The sequence below is a fragment of the Silurus aristotelis genome (assembly GCF_946808225.1).
Source record: "Silurus aristotelis genome assembly, chromosome: 19".
Lineage (NCBI taxonomy): Eukaryota > Metazoa > Chordata > Actinopteri > Siluriformes > Siluridae > Silurus > Silurus aristotelis.
The window spans coordinates 14062957-14079389 of NC_139592.1; the positions used below are offsets into that span (position 1 = coordinate 14062957).

General features: G+C 37.4%; 1 protein-coding gene across 10 annotated transcripts; it reads right to left on the minus strand.

Moving 5' to 3' along the window:
* Positions 1 to 133: 133 nt before the first annotated feature.
* On the minus strand, positions 134 to 16277 carry tpd52l2b (tpd52 like 2b). 10 transcript variants are annotated; one of them, XM_083570268.1, is made up of 9 exons: positions 15831 to 16230; positions 14187 to 14338; positions 13941 to 14089; positions 7031 to 7078; positions 6504 to 6605; positions 4697 to 4723; positions 3861 to 3902; positions 3547 to 3595; positions 134 to 2194 (listed from the first exon to the last, which is right to left on the minus strand). In XM_083570268.1, exons 1-9 carry the CDS (start codon positions 15847 to 15849, stop codon positions 2108 to 2110), a joined length of 675 nt encoding a protein of 224 aa, XP_083426394.1. In that variant the 5' UTR covers positions 15850 to 16230; the 3' UTR covers positions 134 to 2107. The 10 variants fall into 10 exon arrangements, with proteins under 10 accessions (XP_083426394.1, XP_083426392.1, XP_083426397.1 ...); XM_083570266.1 differs by having other exon boundaries at positions 3861 to 3905; XM_083570271.1 differs by lacking the exon at positions 7031 to 7078 and having other exon boundaries at positions 15831 to 16087.
* Positions 16278 to 16433: the final 156 nt, after the last annotated feature.

Consider the following 16433-nt stretch of genomic DNA (forward strand, 5'->3'; position numbering starts at 1 on the left):
TTTGTTAGAACATTTTAAATTGTTGTACTGGCTATAACCAATGCTTGAGCAATGTTTCCCCATTTTCTCCTATAGACATCGCCCTGGTCTATCTGTTGGTTTATCTTGTTGTTGTTGTTTTTTTAACAACAAATGCAATATTCACAGGTGAATCTCAGGACTCAAACTGAGAGTAGTAACAAGAAAACCCCTGTCAGTTACATGTTCAGTGTTCAGATATTTTTGATTTCTTTGAAACATGTGCTCAAACATTTCATGATGTACTAAATTGAACACATCTATAAGCAAATATCATTGATTAAAAGATGAAATTCGGACCAATTGACTAATTTACCTTTCTTGATCTCAACACCAATATCAGTGTAAAGCAAAGACAAAAGAAATGGCCCTTGACATGCATCAAATAAGCAAGAACTCAACCTTCATTCTGGTCAAAGATTTTCTTTGATGTTTGTGCCATATGCTTCCATCTAGAGGCTCTAGCATGCATGCACACACACTGCAGGAATGAGATCAATTCCACTGTTTCAAGTGTCAGCAACACACATTGCTAAGTAACTGGCGTGATGAAACGTATTTGAAGGAATGCTTTATTGAGAAACAGAACAAACACTGACAAGAACATAAATGAATATTCCACCAAATTCCTTAAAAAGAAAACCAAATCCACCTGTTTTGCAATTTGAGCTACAATCTCAGATTTAAAGCTATATTGTGCTCATGCGCTCTACAACAGCCAGTCCCATTTACACACATGCAGCTTCAGGTATATATCATTTCTCTCTCTCTCAAAAAAGAAAAAAAATGCTTAACCTTTGTTACACCTTTGAAAACATAAAAGGTACAGTTACCTACCCTGTAAATGGCAGATGAATCCCAATACCCCTGCTGTATATAACTGGCAGCATAGCTGTACATATTCCGACAAACATATAATAAATCCCTCAAATTCTAGTTCAGTCTAGGATAATAATTTGTAGCAAACTACTGCAATAATTCAACCCATTCACATATAGAAAAAAGGAAAAAAAAAAGGGAAAAAAAGGATTAACAATTAAACAAAAAAAATAAATGGTCAAAAAATGATTTTGAAATGCATAGTGACTGTGCTACCGAACAAACTACACAAGTATATAGTCTAATATAAACCTTAATGCAAATCACCAAAAAAAAAAAAAGGTGTCTCAGTCAGTATGTTTAACATTGGGGTAGTGCAGGCTAAAGCAAGAGCTATATTTATAAATTACTTTTATAACAGGGTAATAAAGTTTAACATTAGTGTAAGTGTGAGTGCAGGTTGGCAAAATAGCTCTTCATTTCAACAGCAGAAGGTCTTTAAATGGCCTCGGTTTGCTGGCACAAAGCACCGGAATAAAAGCAAAAGCAAGGACATATTAACGGACAAAGGCGAAAACGGAAAAAGCCCAACTGATACTCCAAATTAACAACGAGAAACAAAGAGCAGAAAAGGCAATAGAAAAAAAGAAAAAAGAACCTTAACGTGACTTGCTTCGACCAGCAAAAAAATCGATGAACAGAAATGGAGCGATAGTGTAAGGCGGACAAAGCATTAGACATTCACCATGTGTACTGTAAAGTGGCGCTTCATGCTGCACTTGGAGTAAAAAAAAGTCCTCGAATTAATTAAGAGCAGCGTAGAAAACTGCAGCACGTTCCCTGTTGTGCGAGTTCCCTCTCCAGGTTTCTTCTCCTTTCCCTCCTTTTCTGATGAATGCTGCTTGGCAGTACAGTTTAAATATAATTATTTGTATTCTTTATATTCATATATAGATATATAGGTTATGTAAAAACATTATGCAAAGCAGTGTAAAATACTTTAGAATACAAAATGATCGTAAATTTTTTTTCTTCTTTTTTTTTCTTTTCCTTTTTTATTTGTACAATCCTTTTTTGGGATGAGTCCATGTCACGTAAGCGGTGGTGTGAGTGGAGAGGTGAGACGAGCACATGCAAGCTTTAGGTGAAAAAAGGAGCTGGAGTAGGTAGGGAGAGGCAGAGAGAGAGCGAGTAAGAGAAGTGATGGCGGTTGTAGAGGGTCAGGCTTCACGAACAGATGAAATTATGGTTCGTTCGGGAGTGTAGAGGCTCAGAATGGTGCGTTCTCCTGCGCAGGGTTGGACTCGGTCGGAGACTGGAGGCCATCGCCGTTGGGTCTCCCTCCAACCACCTTCGTCTGGACACAAACGGGGAACACACACAGATTGGAATTAGCAAACACACCAACTAATCATTTAACGATCTTAATGAAGAGGGGAGTAAAACCTCCGAGCTAAAACAGATTCCAATCAGGGGAAAAAAAACAGTCTGAAGTTTTGCAATTTCTTGGTGATTGCTGTATAATTTAAGGTGGAAAAAGGTTTCGTTTAATCATGAGGAAAAATTCACTGATTTCAAATGGACAGGATTCTTGTTAGCTGCTGGAAACTAAAAAGCAACAGCTCAATGATCCGTGCTCATCATTTTCTCATATATTAGTGAAAAATGCAATAACGCATATTGCAGTGGAGACATTTAAATAATACATCGAAGATTCTGGAGGGATGCAGTTGTGTGGATTTACCGCAGAGACTTGATTTGGCTGGCCAGAGAAAGACGTGTTGACAAACACAATGGTGCTGATGGAAGTATAACTGTAGCAGTGTGGCAGCAATCTGTCAAATGTTTCCTATTTATTTGCACCGCAATCATATTTAAGCATGAACTGAACCCAAATAACATAAGCTATTCCAATAACGTCTTTTAAAAACATTTATTAAACAAATTAACTGGGGAAAAAAAGTTTAATCTTCTTAAAAGAAGTTATTAGAATAGCGGATGTTATTCAAGTTCAATGGAGGCGCAAATAAATATGAAAATCCGACTGCTACCACATTCTTAGTCATAAAACTGTTTCGTCCACTCTTAAAACATTGTCATTAAGGGATGAAATGTCAATATATTAACGCCATTAATGGAGCTCAATTTAAAAGTCCTCAGAAACAGCTAAATATTAGATTACACGTCTATATAAATGCATTAATTATATTTAAAGGAAATACAATGTATGGCTCTGACAAGCAGGATGTGGAGTGCATTGGTGAGGAAATGAATGTCCTGGACAGACCAAAAAGACTAAATAGATTGAAATATATCTGTTATAGGTAGAGATGACGTTGCATACAGAGTGAAAACATTTCCTTATTATCTATTAGCACAAAATTAATTAGACAAACTGGAGAAGATAATTTTAATTGGTCAATGGAACAGCACAAGGAAAATAGTTCTTAAAAATATGATCCGATCTCAATACTTTTTGTATGACAGAATTCTAGGTCTAACAACCTTAACATAAAATAACTAATTCAACTCTCTCTTATCCTTCCAGTCACTTTTTTTTCCCCATGCAAGACATTTTTGCATCAAATGGTTCTTTGTCTCCACTTTGTACATTAAATGTGTGTAATGCACACCTAGTCTTGGATTATGCCTTACATGTATAAGTAATTCAGGGTGCATTTTTTTTCCATAAATAAGGCCCAGCCTTACCTTAAGATTTCCAACTTTGTCCTCGAATGATTTGAAAGTTGGGGAGTTCCTGTCACAAATGCGGAAAAGCCAGACGTTATTGCTCAATCGCTCAGATTTTGCTACACACTGTATTCTCATCCACATGCACACAAACATTTTTTACAATATCTACAGACATTTCCTCGTATCACAATATATTTACCATTCCAAGTTAAACGCTTTGTTTAAAACACTAATAGTCTGTAATATGATCTGTATTTCATCATCACAAAATCCAAATGGCAAATGGTAAAGAAGAGTTTAAATACTAGAATCGACCTGAAATACTTTACCTCATAGCCGGCATGCTTATCGAGTGGCGAATGGAGTAGTTGCTACTTTGAAAGCATTAAAAGGAGAGAAGAGGTGCCAGTGTTAACAAGCAAGCAGGGTCATTCAGTGTCAAAGAAGCATAGCAAAACCCACCATCCAGCAACAATAAACCATAAATCTGTTATTAAATCTCACAACCAGAAGTTATTATTTCGTCAAATCTGTCTGGCACAAAAATGTTGAGTGCAGATCGACTCAGATTATATCCATCATGCAGAAGCAGGCAGCTGGAGATATGACCTGCAGCCCATATTAACCTCAGAATATAGCAGTATAGTGTGTCTGATCTTAAAAATGTCGAATCGCTAATGTTTATACATTATGTACATGTATACATTTATACAACCGCAAGACTTGAATTCTTACTGTTCAGAAGGTGTTTAAATTGAAACAATATATATGTTTTAATAGGTTACTGATTCGATATTAACAGCTCTTCCACAGGGACTTCATTGTATAAGTCTTTTTTATTATTATTATTATAATTAATGTTTTTCTTTATTAAAAAGGCTGGAGAATGACCCACTGTTGATATCTGTATAGCCATTTATAGTTCAAAGGCATTATAATATATGTTGCTCTTTAATACACATTTTGGGGCAATTTGCTCAGAATTAAAGGGAAATTACTGGCTTTAGGCTGTACACAATGACCCCTTATAACCGCACACCCTGTCGTATTTTATTTCTGACATCACATGCACTTTACTGCTTTACACCAGGTGTAATTCTTACTTTTAAGCATTAACACTATCTATAATCTCTTCTCGCTGAATCAAAACTCTAATCAAGCTTACCCAAAGGAGCTAGAGAAAGGCAGCGCTCTGTGGGCCAATCAGGTGCAGCGATTGAAAGGAAAAGGGGAAATCACAACCAATCAGGGATTTTCATTGGGCATCAGGCAATAACAAGGCAAGCAGATAAAAAAAAAATGAACAAAAAATCAGCAGGTATATATATAAAAAAAAAAAAAAAACGACTGAGCAAAGTCCATCCAGCATCTTAACACATTGTTAACCAATGTAAGGAGTTTTATCCTGACAGTGAGAAATGAGTACAGGTGTTGAAACAAACTAAATACAATGAATAATGGAATATGCAATTTCTCAATTTCATCTGCATTTTACAGTTATTTGCTCAGTAGCTCCTAGTTCTATAACCACAAATGACTGTAGAAAGAACATTACTCATAATCTTACATTCCAGTGCTCATGTTAGTTCTTTTTCTTCAGTGTTCTGTATCATTTAAAGATTTATACAAAAAAACATTTATCACATTCTTTGTCACCCAAATGAGGATGGGTTCCCCTTTTGAGTCTGGTTTCTCTCAAGGTTTCTTCCTCATAACATCTAAGGGAGTTTTACCTTGCCACAGTCGCCATGGCTGCTCATCAGGGATAAATGCACACCAGTAACCTTAACTCTTACAATTTTGTAAAGCTGCTTTGAGACAATGTCTGTTGTGAAAAGCGCTATAGAAATAAACTTCACTTGATTTGATACTCAAACCAGAGCAATACAATGCCAGCCATTGTGAAAATGCTGCTTTTCTTTACTTTATTGCTTTCTTCAGTATGTGCTTTATACTGGTCAGGGTCCTGGTTGATCCAGAGACTAAACCAACATTAGGCATGAGGTGAGAACACATCCGGAATAGATTTGCTCGTTGACGCTACCCGTTGTGCCGTATCATTCTGGAATAATTATATAACGTTTTAAAAATGATGATTTGCAATCTTGCCCCACCATTTGTTTTGATTACTTTGCTTCTGTTTGAATTTTCCTGGCTTTTAAATAAGCCACGTCACCAGCCTGATGTTCACAATCTCTATTCCTTTAAAGGCAACTGCCAAGACATTATCTTATGATTAGAAGGGGGGGGGGGGGGGGGGGTCTTGTTCATATTTTCATTACGATCTTTTCATCTTTCAACTCCCTGACAAGACTCTGACTGGGACTCGCTGTTTCATGTAATGAGACACAAACCAGAATCAGGTTTTACACTGAGCTCTGGCTAAGGTCTCTCTTCATCATATTGGCATGTATTTGGATTATGGGTGTAAGAAAAAAACAAAACAAAAAAAAAAAAACAATTTGTGTGACAAGGTAAAAGTACACAATCTAAAGGCTTAGCTACATATTAAATTAAGGGGCATGGGTCATGGATATTAGTCGAAGGTTTATGTTCGGCAAATAGAATTTAAACCCAAACTTTTATTTTATTGGTTGCTGAAGTCGGTCCTTACAAAGTGGTGTTTTGGTGGCTAAATTTAAATAAATCCCACGGCTGAGGAGATATACGGGATAAAACAAAACAAAGCACGGAAGTTCCAAAGCCACAGAAACCTTGGCACTGTGAAGGGAGGAGGGCAGAGTGAAAGAGGAAGCACTAATGGAACACAAGAGCAGGCAGCAGCATTTAAGACAAACAAGATGAGTAAGCGAACGAATGGACAATGTTTGCACAGTGGGGCTGAAATAAGAGACCGAACAGAATAGAAGAATATTAATGCGGGGCAGGAGGAGCAGTGCTAGGTCATCACCATGACAGAGACGGAGACAAATAACGGGAGCATGTTCATGTATTTTGCACTAATGGGTTACCTCATGTCCCCTAGTTTTCTACTGATAGCAGAGCCCACAGTGGAGAAGGCTGCTGAGGTCTTCTGTCCTGCCTGAGACAGTGTTTCCTGAGTCTTCTTGTACCTGCAAGAGGACAAAAAGAGGATAAGTAAAGAAAAGCAAAGACAAAGAAGAATGACTGCTTTACATATTGCTCAACGGAAAAGCGCATTAAGTGTACTGGGGAAGGTACGAAAATCGCCGACACCTGCAGTAGCAGACATAAACCAGTACATTTAATCCAAATTGGGGAAGAAAAAAAAATTTTTACAAACTGATGCGGTGTTTATTACAACCCCAAGCCGTTTATACATGAGGCAATTCTAAAAAAGGTAGGCCAAAAACCCAGCAAGCAGTATGACACAGCATTTCTAACTCTCTCCACTATTTCCTGAGAGGATGACAAAGAAAACACTACTGCAAGGAGACAAAAGCACCAAAAAAAAAACTAACAAACAAACAAAATAAAAGCAGAAAGAATTCAAACAAACCAAATAAGAAAAACTCACACTTCAGTGTTGGCAATGTCATCCAGAGTGGCAGAGGCTGAAAGATATCTACAAATAGACAGGGTGAATGCGTTCATATTTCCACTAGCATAGACACTGTATGTGGGCTTTCAGAACATGCATGGTTAAACTAGCATTGTTTCTAACACTTGGAACTGAACAATCACTAATAAACATGGTTTCAAAGACAAGAATTCAAACATACATGCGCAAGATATGACAAGGGACCATATGTACTGCACTCTCGTCAAAAAAACAGACGGACAATAAAGGTGCTGCATAGAAGTAGCAGAAGTCAGGGATGTTATTTGAGTAGTGCAGCTTAGAGAAAATTAATGTTAACGTGCAAAACCTGCATAAACTTTGTACTAAAGTTCTATGGCTTGTTAAAGTTCTACTTGAAGATACACACGCACTGTATATATATACACACACAGGGCTGCAACAACTAATTGATAAAATCGGAAATAATTGATAATAAAATTTTTTGGGCTGCTCAAATTACGGGTTAGCGCGATGGCAGGGTAACACAGCCGCTTGCGAAATGCCGGCGAGTACAGGGTCGACTGGCAGCAGGTAAAAGTTGCACGTCCCAAGTCACGGATAAAGGCGAAACATCAGCACGGTAAGCAAAAACCGTATAATCCTCATCATGTGAAAATGGTACAGTTTAATGAAGTGCTATTGTGTACACTTTGTTTGTAACTTCGGGACAGTCGCACTCGATCTGTTCTGTCGTGACTCACGAGCATCAGGTAGCGCAATCAGCTCACTGGCGACATAGTGATGAATTCGATTTAAACGGTGCGAACAAACGCAAAATCTAAAAGCAGCAAATACCAGCAGCAGTAAACGATTCAATTTTAGTCACCACTGTGGTTTTCTGTGAATGCTTATGCATTTGTACACCGATGCATATTTGTTCTTTTTTTTAATCAAGTCTGTTAGCTTGCTGCATTCCTCCGTTCCATTCTCTTTTTATAGCATTTACTACTACAACATTAATTATATATTCTATAACAATATTTATATATTCTAGATGCTAATATCATCACAGCTAAACAAAATATCTGTGTATTGTTTTACACATAAATTGTCAAAACAATGTTGTATTACATTTTATATTAATTATTGAAGCATGGTTGTCCACTTGCCATCTGCAATTTTCATTAAAAACAATACAAATGTTGATTTAGACAAATTGCTTTATCTTTCATACCCATTATCGCAGCCACGATAAGCTTTATTAAATGTATAAATAAAAAAAAAGGAGTTATATTCAATATGTGACTTTTGCATTTTTAAGTACATTTTTATACTTAAACACCCTGAATTATATATATATATATATATAAAATGTGTGTGTGCGCATGTGTGTGTTATATAGTATAATGAGCAAAACATCAAATTACATTTTGTAAAAATATTCAATAATTAAAAAAGAAAAATTTATAATAAAAAATCTTCAGATTAATCGATTATCAAAATAGTCGTTAGTTGCAGCCCTTTATACACAGTATATATGAAGAGGAATTCATGGAGTCAGCAAAGCAAAAAAAAAAAAAAAAAAAAAAAAAAAAAAAAAAAAAAAAAAAAAAAAGGGATTAAAAGCAGCATAAGTCTACTAGCAGCCGCAGGCAGTTTTTCTATTAATACTGAGCCTAGTTTTGTAAAAGGCTAACAGATGGCAGAGCGAAACTGAACGCACAGTCACAGGGAGCACCGACCTTCATAAATCAGTGTGCTAAAAGGCCTCATCTTGTGTACATCAGGAGTTGTACAACTGGTGCTATTCTAACCATGTATTTTTACCATGTCTGTAATTTCATCATGTACAGCGACCACAATGCGCCCCGTCACCGAGCTCTCCTCACACGTGAGTTTCTCACCGGAAACAACATGATCTCACTTCTGCACCCACCCTACTCGCCAAATTTGGCTCCTGCGGACTTCTCCCTCTTCCAAAAGATAAAGATCCAGCTCAAAGGTCACCGGTTTGGCCCCATTGCAGATATCCAACGCAAATTGCAGAAGGTGCTTGACACACTTCGAAAAGAAGACTTCCAGGACCAAATTCCAGAAGTGGCAGGAATGCTGGGAGAGCTGCACTGCTGTGCAATGAGACTATTCTGAAGGTAATGGTGTGGTAACAGATAAATCAAGTACTTTCTTGGAAACAGAGCTAGTCTCGAAACTTTTCAATGTGAACAAGATTAGATAATAAAGAAGATTTTATATCTGTTCATACCTCTGTTGACTCCATACCCGTTTCTAAAATTCTTACACTTCTGAAGCACTCATGTGCTTACTTTCATGTAAACAGCTGTAACAGAATTTTGGCAGTTTGGTTTTCTGAAGCACTAATGACAAAACCTCATGACATAGAGAAATGACACCATCAGCTATGACACCAGAGAAGGAAGTTTGCCAATCTGTGAACGGTTGAATTGATCTTCAAACTGTTTGAAAACGGTAATTCTAAGATGCCCCTTAAAAAAAAAGTTGCTAATCTGCTTTGCTAATGATTTGGATTTGGACTTTGGTTAATGTCAACAGTCTTCTACACTGACACAGGACTACAGTTTACATCCGATCACCATCACTGCACACCTCAACATTGTTTATCTTTAATAAATGGACACTTGGTGCAACCCAGATGAGAATGGGTTCCCTCTTGAGTCTGGTTCCTCTCAAGGTTTCTTCCTTATGCCATCTCGGGGAGTTTTTCTTTGCCAAAGTCGCCACCGGCTCCCTCATCAGGGACAAACTTACACTTAAAAAGAACATTTATTTCTCATCACCGCATTCTTTGTGTAAAGCTGCTTTGAGACAATGTTCATTGTTAAATAGATTGAATTGAACAATATGAAGTCACAATTTACATGTTTGGTCACAGTAGGTACATTCTATCACCATAAACACCTCCTACTGGTGTATATATATATATATATATATATATATATATATATATATATATATATATATATATATACACACACACATACATACAGTGGAACCTCGGAGATACTGTACTTCTCTACTGCATACTTTACTGTACCTGTACTTTATTTTTTTTTAATTAAGCATTGTAATTGCTGTTAATTTACATAAAGTATTGTTAAAATAGTCTAATAATTAAGTGTTATGGAGTGAAATAGTGTTATTTACTCATTTAAATCGATTTCGTATAGTGTTCTTTGGGTTTTTACTGGGTTGGAAGGGGCGTATCAAAAGGTCGCGAAAATTCGGAACTCGCGACCGGTCTTGGTCCCTAACCCTCACGAGCTCAGAGGTTCCACTAAAATATAATATATATATATATATATATATATATATATATATATATATATATATATATATATATATATATATATATATATATAAATAAATAAATAAAAGGTGTTTAAAATTGAACTTAACTATTTGTAAATCTATCAAAATTATAAGCACACAACTGCCACCGGAAAAAAGGAAGAGTGACAGTCTGCTAGGAGAAGGCAGATACCTACAGAGAATAATGCGAAAAGCGTTCAGGGAAATACACACCCACGACCTGCACAATGACCACAGAATTCAATTAAACTCTCCTTAAGCTGAATGTGAACCCAGCGACACACCGGAGTTTTCCCCGAAAATCATGACTGGAACCCTTTAACCATAGCAAACATACAGAAAATATTTAAAAGTGAAACAGTCATGACCCTTTTTGTTAGAAGAGTAGATAATAACAGCATACATAAATACTTTATTCCATATTATAACACCAACACACTTCTATTTATGAAATAGAAGTGAAATCTTCATCCCACATTCTGCACTTATCTGTTCAACACAACAGCAAGTCGGTTCATGTTTTATTAGTCCACCAGAAATAACCTGCAATTTACCTGAAAAACAAGCAAAAACAGACTAATGCTGACATGTTCATGAGGCAACATTTATTTATCAGTTACAGATACACACCATCTCTATCGCTCGGTTAGATTCACACACATCACCTTCAAGATGTCAAGAGATTGAGTATTTAATAAACTGCTGATATTTTGGGAATTTACTACATAGTCTAGTGTTTTTTCTCAGCGTTTGGCGTAATTGCTAAATATCCGGTGTGCGGGTGGAAACTTGCTCATGACAGTTCGGTTTGAGCTAACAGAAGAGTTAGGATCACTTAAATAATCATCCTTTACAGCTGTGGTGAACAGAAAAGCATCTTGGAATGCACAACACATGGTGTTGGAGGTGGATGAGCTAAAACAGCAGATGCTAGCATTAGGTTGTCTGGGGCTAACATTGTCACAAAAATGTAAGATAGTACGATTGGCTGGACATTTTTGTATGAATAAGCACATGTACCAGTATTCAATAGTCCATGAATATTTTTATGATTAATATCTAAGTTATGTACATAAATCTTCATTTTATACTGCAAAGGTTACACAACGACATATACAGTGTTAATGTGTGCTAATCTTGAAAGACAATATGTTTTGCCCAAGAAAAAAACACTGCAACTGTTCCAAAACATTTCAAACTGATGACTGAGTCAAAAACACCGAAGCCCTTTCCTACTCTACCCTAAAAAGACATCCAACTTATAATAAAGGAATTAAACAGAGGAGTAAACATAATTGAGCCAGACAGCGAGGCAGTGTTTCCGACACCCACTGTTAAAGAAGCCAGAAAACAAAAACATGAGACACAAAGCTTTTGTCTTACACAAATGTGGAGGATTTCACAACAAACTGTCCAAATCGCTGAGCACGAAGATAAACCCATGCGGGTCAATGACTGTTGAGAGAAGAATAGAGTGCAGGGTGGAAACTACAGATATAAATGAACTGATCCAGCATTTCAGAACGATAAAAACAATCAATTCTGATGGCTGCTTTGCCCTGATGTCCACTGAAGTTAGAAAATGTAAGACACTCAGAAGTAAAACACTCATTACAGAGCTTCTAGAATTGGAACAAGATTAGTGATTTTTATAGGTAAAAAAAAAAAAAAAAACACCCTTTTTAAAAAAAAAAAAAAAAAAAAAAAGAAAGAAAAAAAAAAAACAAGCACCACAATAAAAAACCCTCATTACATGGACATGTCGTTGAAGCATGCTGCACAATGCGAGCCAGTATTACACGTCGGTGAAGGGAACGTGAACACAAACACAGCAAACGTGCCAACACTGTCGGTGACTCACAGCTCACATCCTGCAATCTTCTCGTTCCACTGGCACAGTTTTTCAGTTGTTCTCACATAGCTATAAACACACATGAGGTAATGAACTGTCTCACATGGGCTATTTCTTTAAACTGGTAGTTGTCTGGTGGACAAGTAGCTTCAACTACCAGAAGACCCAAAAACAAAAGTAAACAAACAAACTAAACCGCATCTGATTCCATTAGTACTATTTAAACCTTCAGAATCAGAGTGCAATGACTTTTAGTCTAAAGGGGGAAAACCGAATACATGCAACTTTAAAAAGTTTGCCAGAAAACAACAAATGAACAAATGCACTTCCATTACTTTACCTAAAGAACACAAATTGGAAGCCTCAAAAAGTAACCCAAAGTGATTTTATTCCTCTAATCAGAAAACAATTTAGGATTAAAACAATATTCATGAATGACAGATCAGGTTTTAGCAATTTATAGTTACATTTACTGTTAATCGAATTTTTTCCTGTTATCATTTTTTATCTCCATGTTACAAAACACCCTGCAATCCTCTTATAATGAAAATGTCTCCTAACAAAAAGCTTTATTTTAAAATGCTTTATATCAGAAATTAAAAGTAAATCCCAAGACTACCAATGCCCCAGTGCTGGGCCCCTGAGCAAGGCCCTTTACTCATTAACTACTAAGTCGTAACAATCGATAACCGTGTCTGCCAAATGCCATAAATAGAAGTCTGAACCAACTTATGATTAGGTTTACATTATGTGTATATTAATATTGCATTCAAGTTAACAGTTTAAAATATGCATCTATAAATAACAGTTATTTAGGTTACAGCCGGATTTGCCGTAATTAATGCGCATATTCTGATTATTGAAATGAACAGTGCTGTGGTATCGTTAGCAATCATTCATTTGGTCAGGCAATTATTAACGCACTAGAGTTTTCATTTTCCCGGGCATTTATAGGACAATTCCTAATAACGGATACTGGAAGGCCTGGTACATTTCAAAAGATCTAAAGTTGACCCTATACGTGTGTCTTCTATCCGTCGAGCACTACTACGCATCACTACTTTCATGACCAACATTAGGATATGGTCTCAAAACATGATTACGAGAAAACTCTATGTATTTAAGGCATGGTAGCATAGACAAAGCTTGAGATTTTATATAATATCTAGTGATCGTGTACAAAGCAGCTAAAAGTACATAGTGTTTAGTTCGAATGATTTCATTTGACTTCGCTTTGACAAGTGAAATAATAACATGAGTACACGTTCATCAGTTAACATCTCGGAAAATCCTGATCTACCACACACATGCTGACAACGGATGCCAAATGTAACCTTGGTACCAAGTGATTCAGTCAGGAAATGAAAGTTCAATCACAGCAATAGTGCAATTATGGCTGACTCACTTCTGACTCATTCCAGACTCGCACAGTGCTGCTGCCTTTTTAGCTGATCAGACTAACGCACTCAAAGCTTTCATCTATTACGACAGGAGACTGGAACTTTATGTGCCAGTTACAAAGAGAAAGTTAATTTCTGACATCACAGAGAGCGAGAAAAGAATGCAAGATTAGAGCGAGGGAAGTGCTGGAAGCTTTATTACATTATTCGAAGTTTATGGAACAGGAGGCGGCGTGTTACAAACTCCGTCACTTATTAAAGATCTGTATACGTATTTGGTAAAAGCGGCAAAAGAGGGATCGAACGAAAAGCATCTTCTACTCACGCGTTTGAGGTCTGCACGTCCTGCCAGCCTTTGCTGATGTTCTGTTTGAGTTCATTCAAAGGGCTGAGGCCAAGCTTGCGCTTCAGTTCGGACGCGTGGCGCTCTTTGGCCATTAGTACTTGCCGAAGAGTCTGAATCTCCTCCTCCACCTGATATAGTAAAAAAAAAACCTCATGCAAAGAAAAAACACCACAAAACCCACCTGAAGACTAGTGGATGAGTTATGGCTGTAGTGGTGTTGTATACCTTGGTGAGTTCAATCTTTAGTTCTGCTGCCTCCTCCTCTGTGAGTCCTGGAGGAAGTGTTACTGGACTCTCAGCAGATGCACCAATCTCTGCTGGCATATCTGATAGAGAGCCTGAGCCAAGGCCTTTATTTGGAGAGTTCAGATTGATATCTGTGTTTGTAAATAGGTGACAGAAAACACACATGCACTTGTTTACAAATTAATTAGGAAGATAAATACAGCATCTTATTCAGTTTTGCAGCGTTTGTTAACGTGTTGTTGAATCTACTCAGATGACTGACAAGATTATTCAGGATTGTCACACCGACACAGGGTCTCTGATTACAGCATATTCCAGGACAATCAACAAGATGGCAGACTCACTGGACAGGGTGGCAACCCATCGCTGTACACAATCACACTCACATACCCATTTACACACCGGACCGGCGGAGGGAACCGGAGTAGGCTGGCAAAAACTTCCGAAGAACAGGGAGAACATACAGTCTGCACACACATGAAGGAAGTGGGATTCGAACCCTCAACCCAGAAGGTGCATGGCAAATGTGCTGAACGTGCACTTGTGTCTTCACAGATGCGGCATTCATGTACGCAGATTTTTGTCAGAACTGCATACTCTTCATTTATTGCCACAAAAAAAGTGTGTCTTTCACAGGTGCATGACATAAGTGGCGTTTACTCACTACGCCATTGCGTTTTGCCATTTGCCTCATGAAGTTTACCCACAATCTTCTGGAGCACAATGGCACCATTCAGCCAGGAAAGGGGCGGGAAAGGGGAAGCGGAGATCAGTGTACTAGCAGGACAGCGCTTCTCGGCAGTTCTGTATGTGTGTGTCCTTTCACAAGAAACAGCAAGTCCTCACTGGCAGCCTGAAAGCATTCTACAGACTTTTAGATATAGATATATGTAAATATAGATATTCCTGACTTTTAAAAAAAATATGTTTACACTTTAACAGCAAAGACAAAGTCTAACTAGGATTCATTATATAAAAGTTTCAGCACATTCATTTTAATTTTAGCACATTAACATAAAAAAATACTCATTAGCTATAATATGCCTGGCAGCATATGATTGATTACTTGCCACACCCTCACCAAAGGCCACCAGCAAATCCTCTAGTTAAAACTATAAACCAAAATGTAACCACTGATCAGTAGAACATGTTATAAAAATTTGTGTCTATTATTAAGAGATATTTGTTATTGTATATATACACTGCATATGGATATAATAAAGTAGGTCTACTACTCTGGTTTGCTTTTGACTCAGCAAATGCATGAAAAACAACTCAAATTGAAAAGCAACAATCCATACACCAGTTTCTGGTATTATTAACAGTTTATACCTATTTGGATTTTGTGTATTTATAAAGAGGGCACGTCATGTGAAGGTCATTTTTCCAGCTCGCAGTGAGGCTTTTTATATTCTTTGCAGTAACCCGATAGCCTACACTACACTACACTGCCCTGCCCTGTCCTTTCCTTCATAATCGAACACTGCATGTTGGAAAAGGCAAAATCATGAAAGTCATACACCAAAAATGACACATTGACAATTACAAAAAGAGACAGAAGTGGTTCAGGATTGTGACCCAAATCAGCAATACAGCACGACTGGTTTTATTGGTTCTGTTTACCTTGACTGGCGGAATCCATGGCGTCGAACCAAAAACAAGGAGCTCGTACACGTAAAAAAGAGTTTCGAAAGTGACAAGTTATAATGTTATTTTGTTATCCAAACAAAAAATTATCTGCTCGTAGAACGACTACACCCGCATCGACAACATTCAAACCAGAAATCGGCTACCGAAATACACAACTAGCAACAACCGTATGCAGCCACCACAGCCAGATCACTACACTCAGGGCCGTTCTCTTCCTTCTGTTCCGGCGCTCACTGATGACGTTTTTTTCCCAAAAAAACAACGTAAAAAAGAAAAAAGAAAAAAACGTAAACATTTACTGATACAGGTCACACAATAATATTATACATATATCTATATACACCGACCAGTCGTAACATTAATACCAGTGGCAGGTGCAGGAAATAACACTGATAATCTCGTTACAGTGGCATCTGTCAAGGGGTGGGATATATCAGACAGCAAGTGATGAACAGCCAGTTCTTGAAGTTGATGAGTTGGAAGCAGGAAAAATGGGCAAGCATAAGGATCTGAGTGACTTTGACAAGCACCAAATTGTGGTGGCTAGACGACTGGGTCAGAGCATCTCCCAAACAG

What these genes read in the sequence shown, in the direction of transcription:
- tpd52l2b (XM_083570266.1), bottom strand. An exon ending in AGAAAACTAGGGGACATGAG is followed by an intron (nt 4,724 to 6,503) that starts GTAACCCATTAG and finishes ATTGGCCCACAG; the next exon opens with AGCGCTGCCTTTCTCTAGCT. An exon ending in ATAAGCATGCCGGCTATGAG is followed by an intron (nt 3,596 to 3,860) that starts GTAAAGTATTTC and finishes CATTTGTGACAG; the next exon opens with GAACTCCCCAACTTTCAAAT.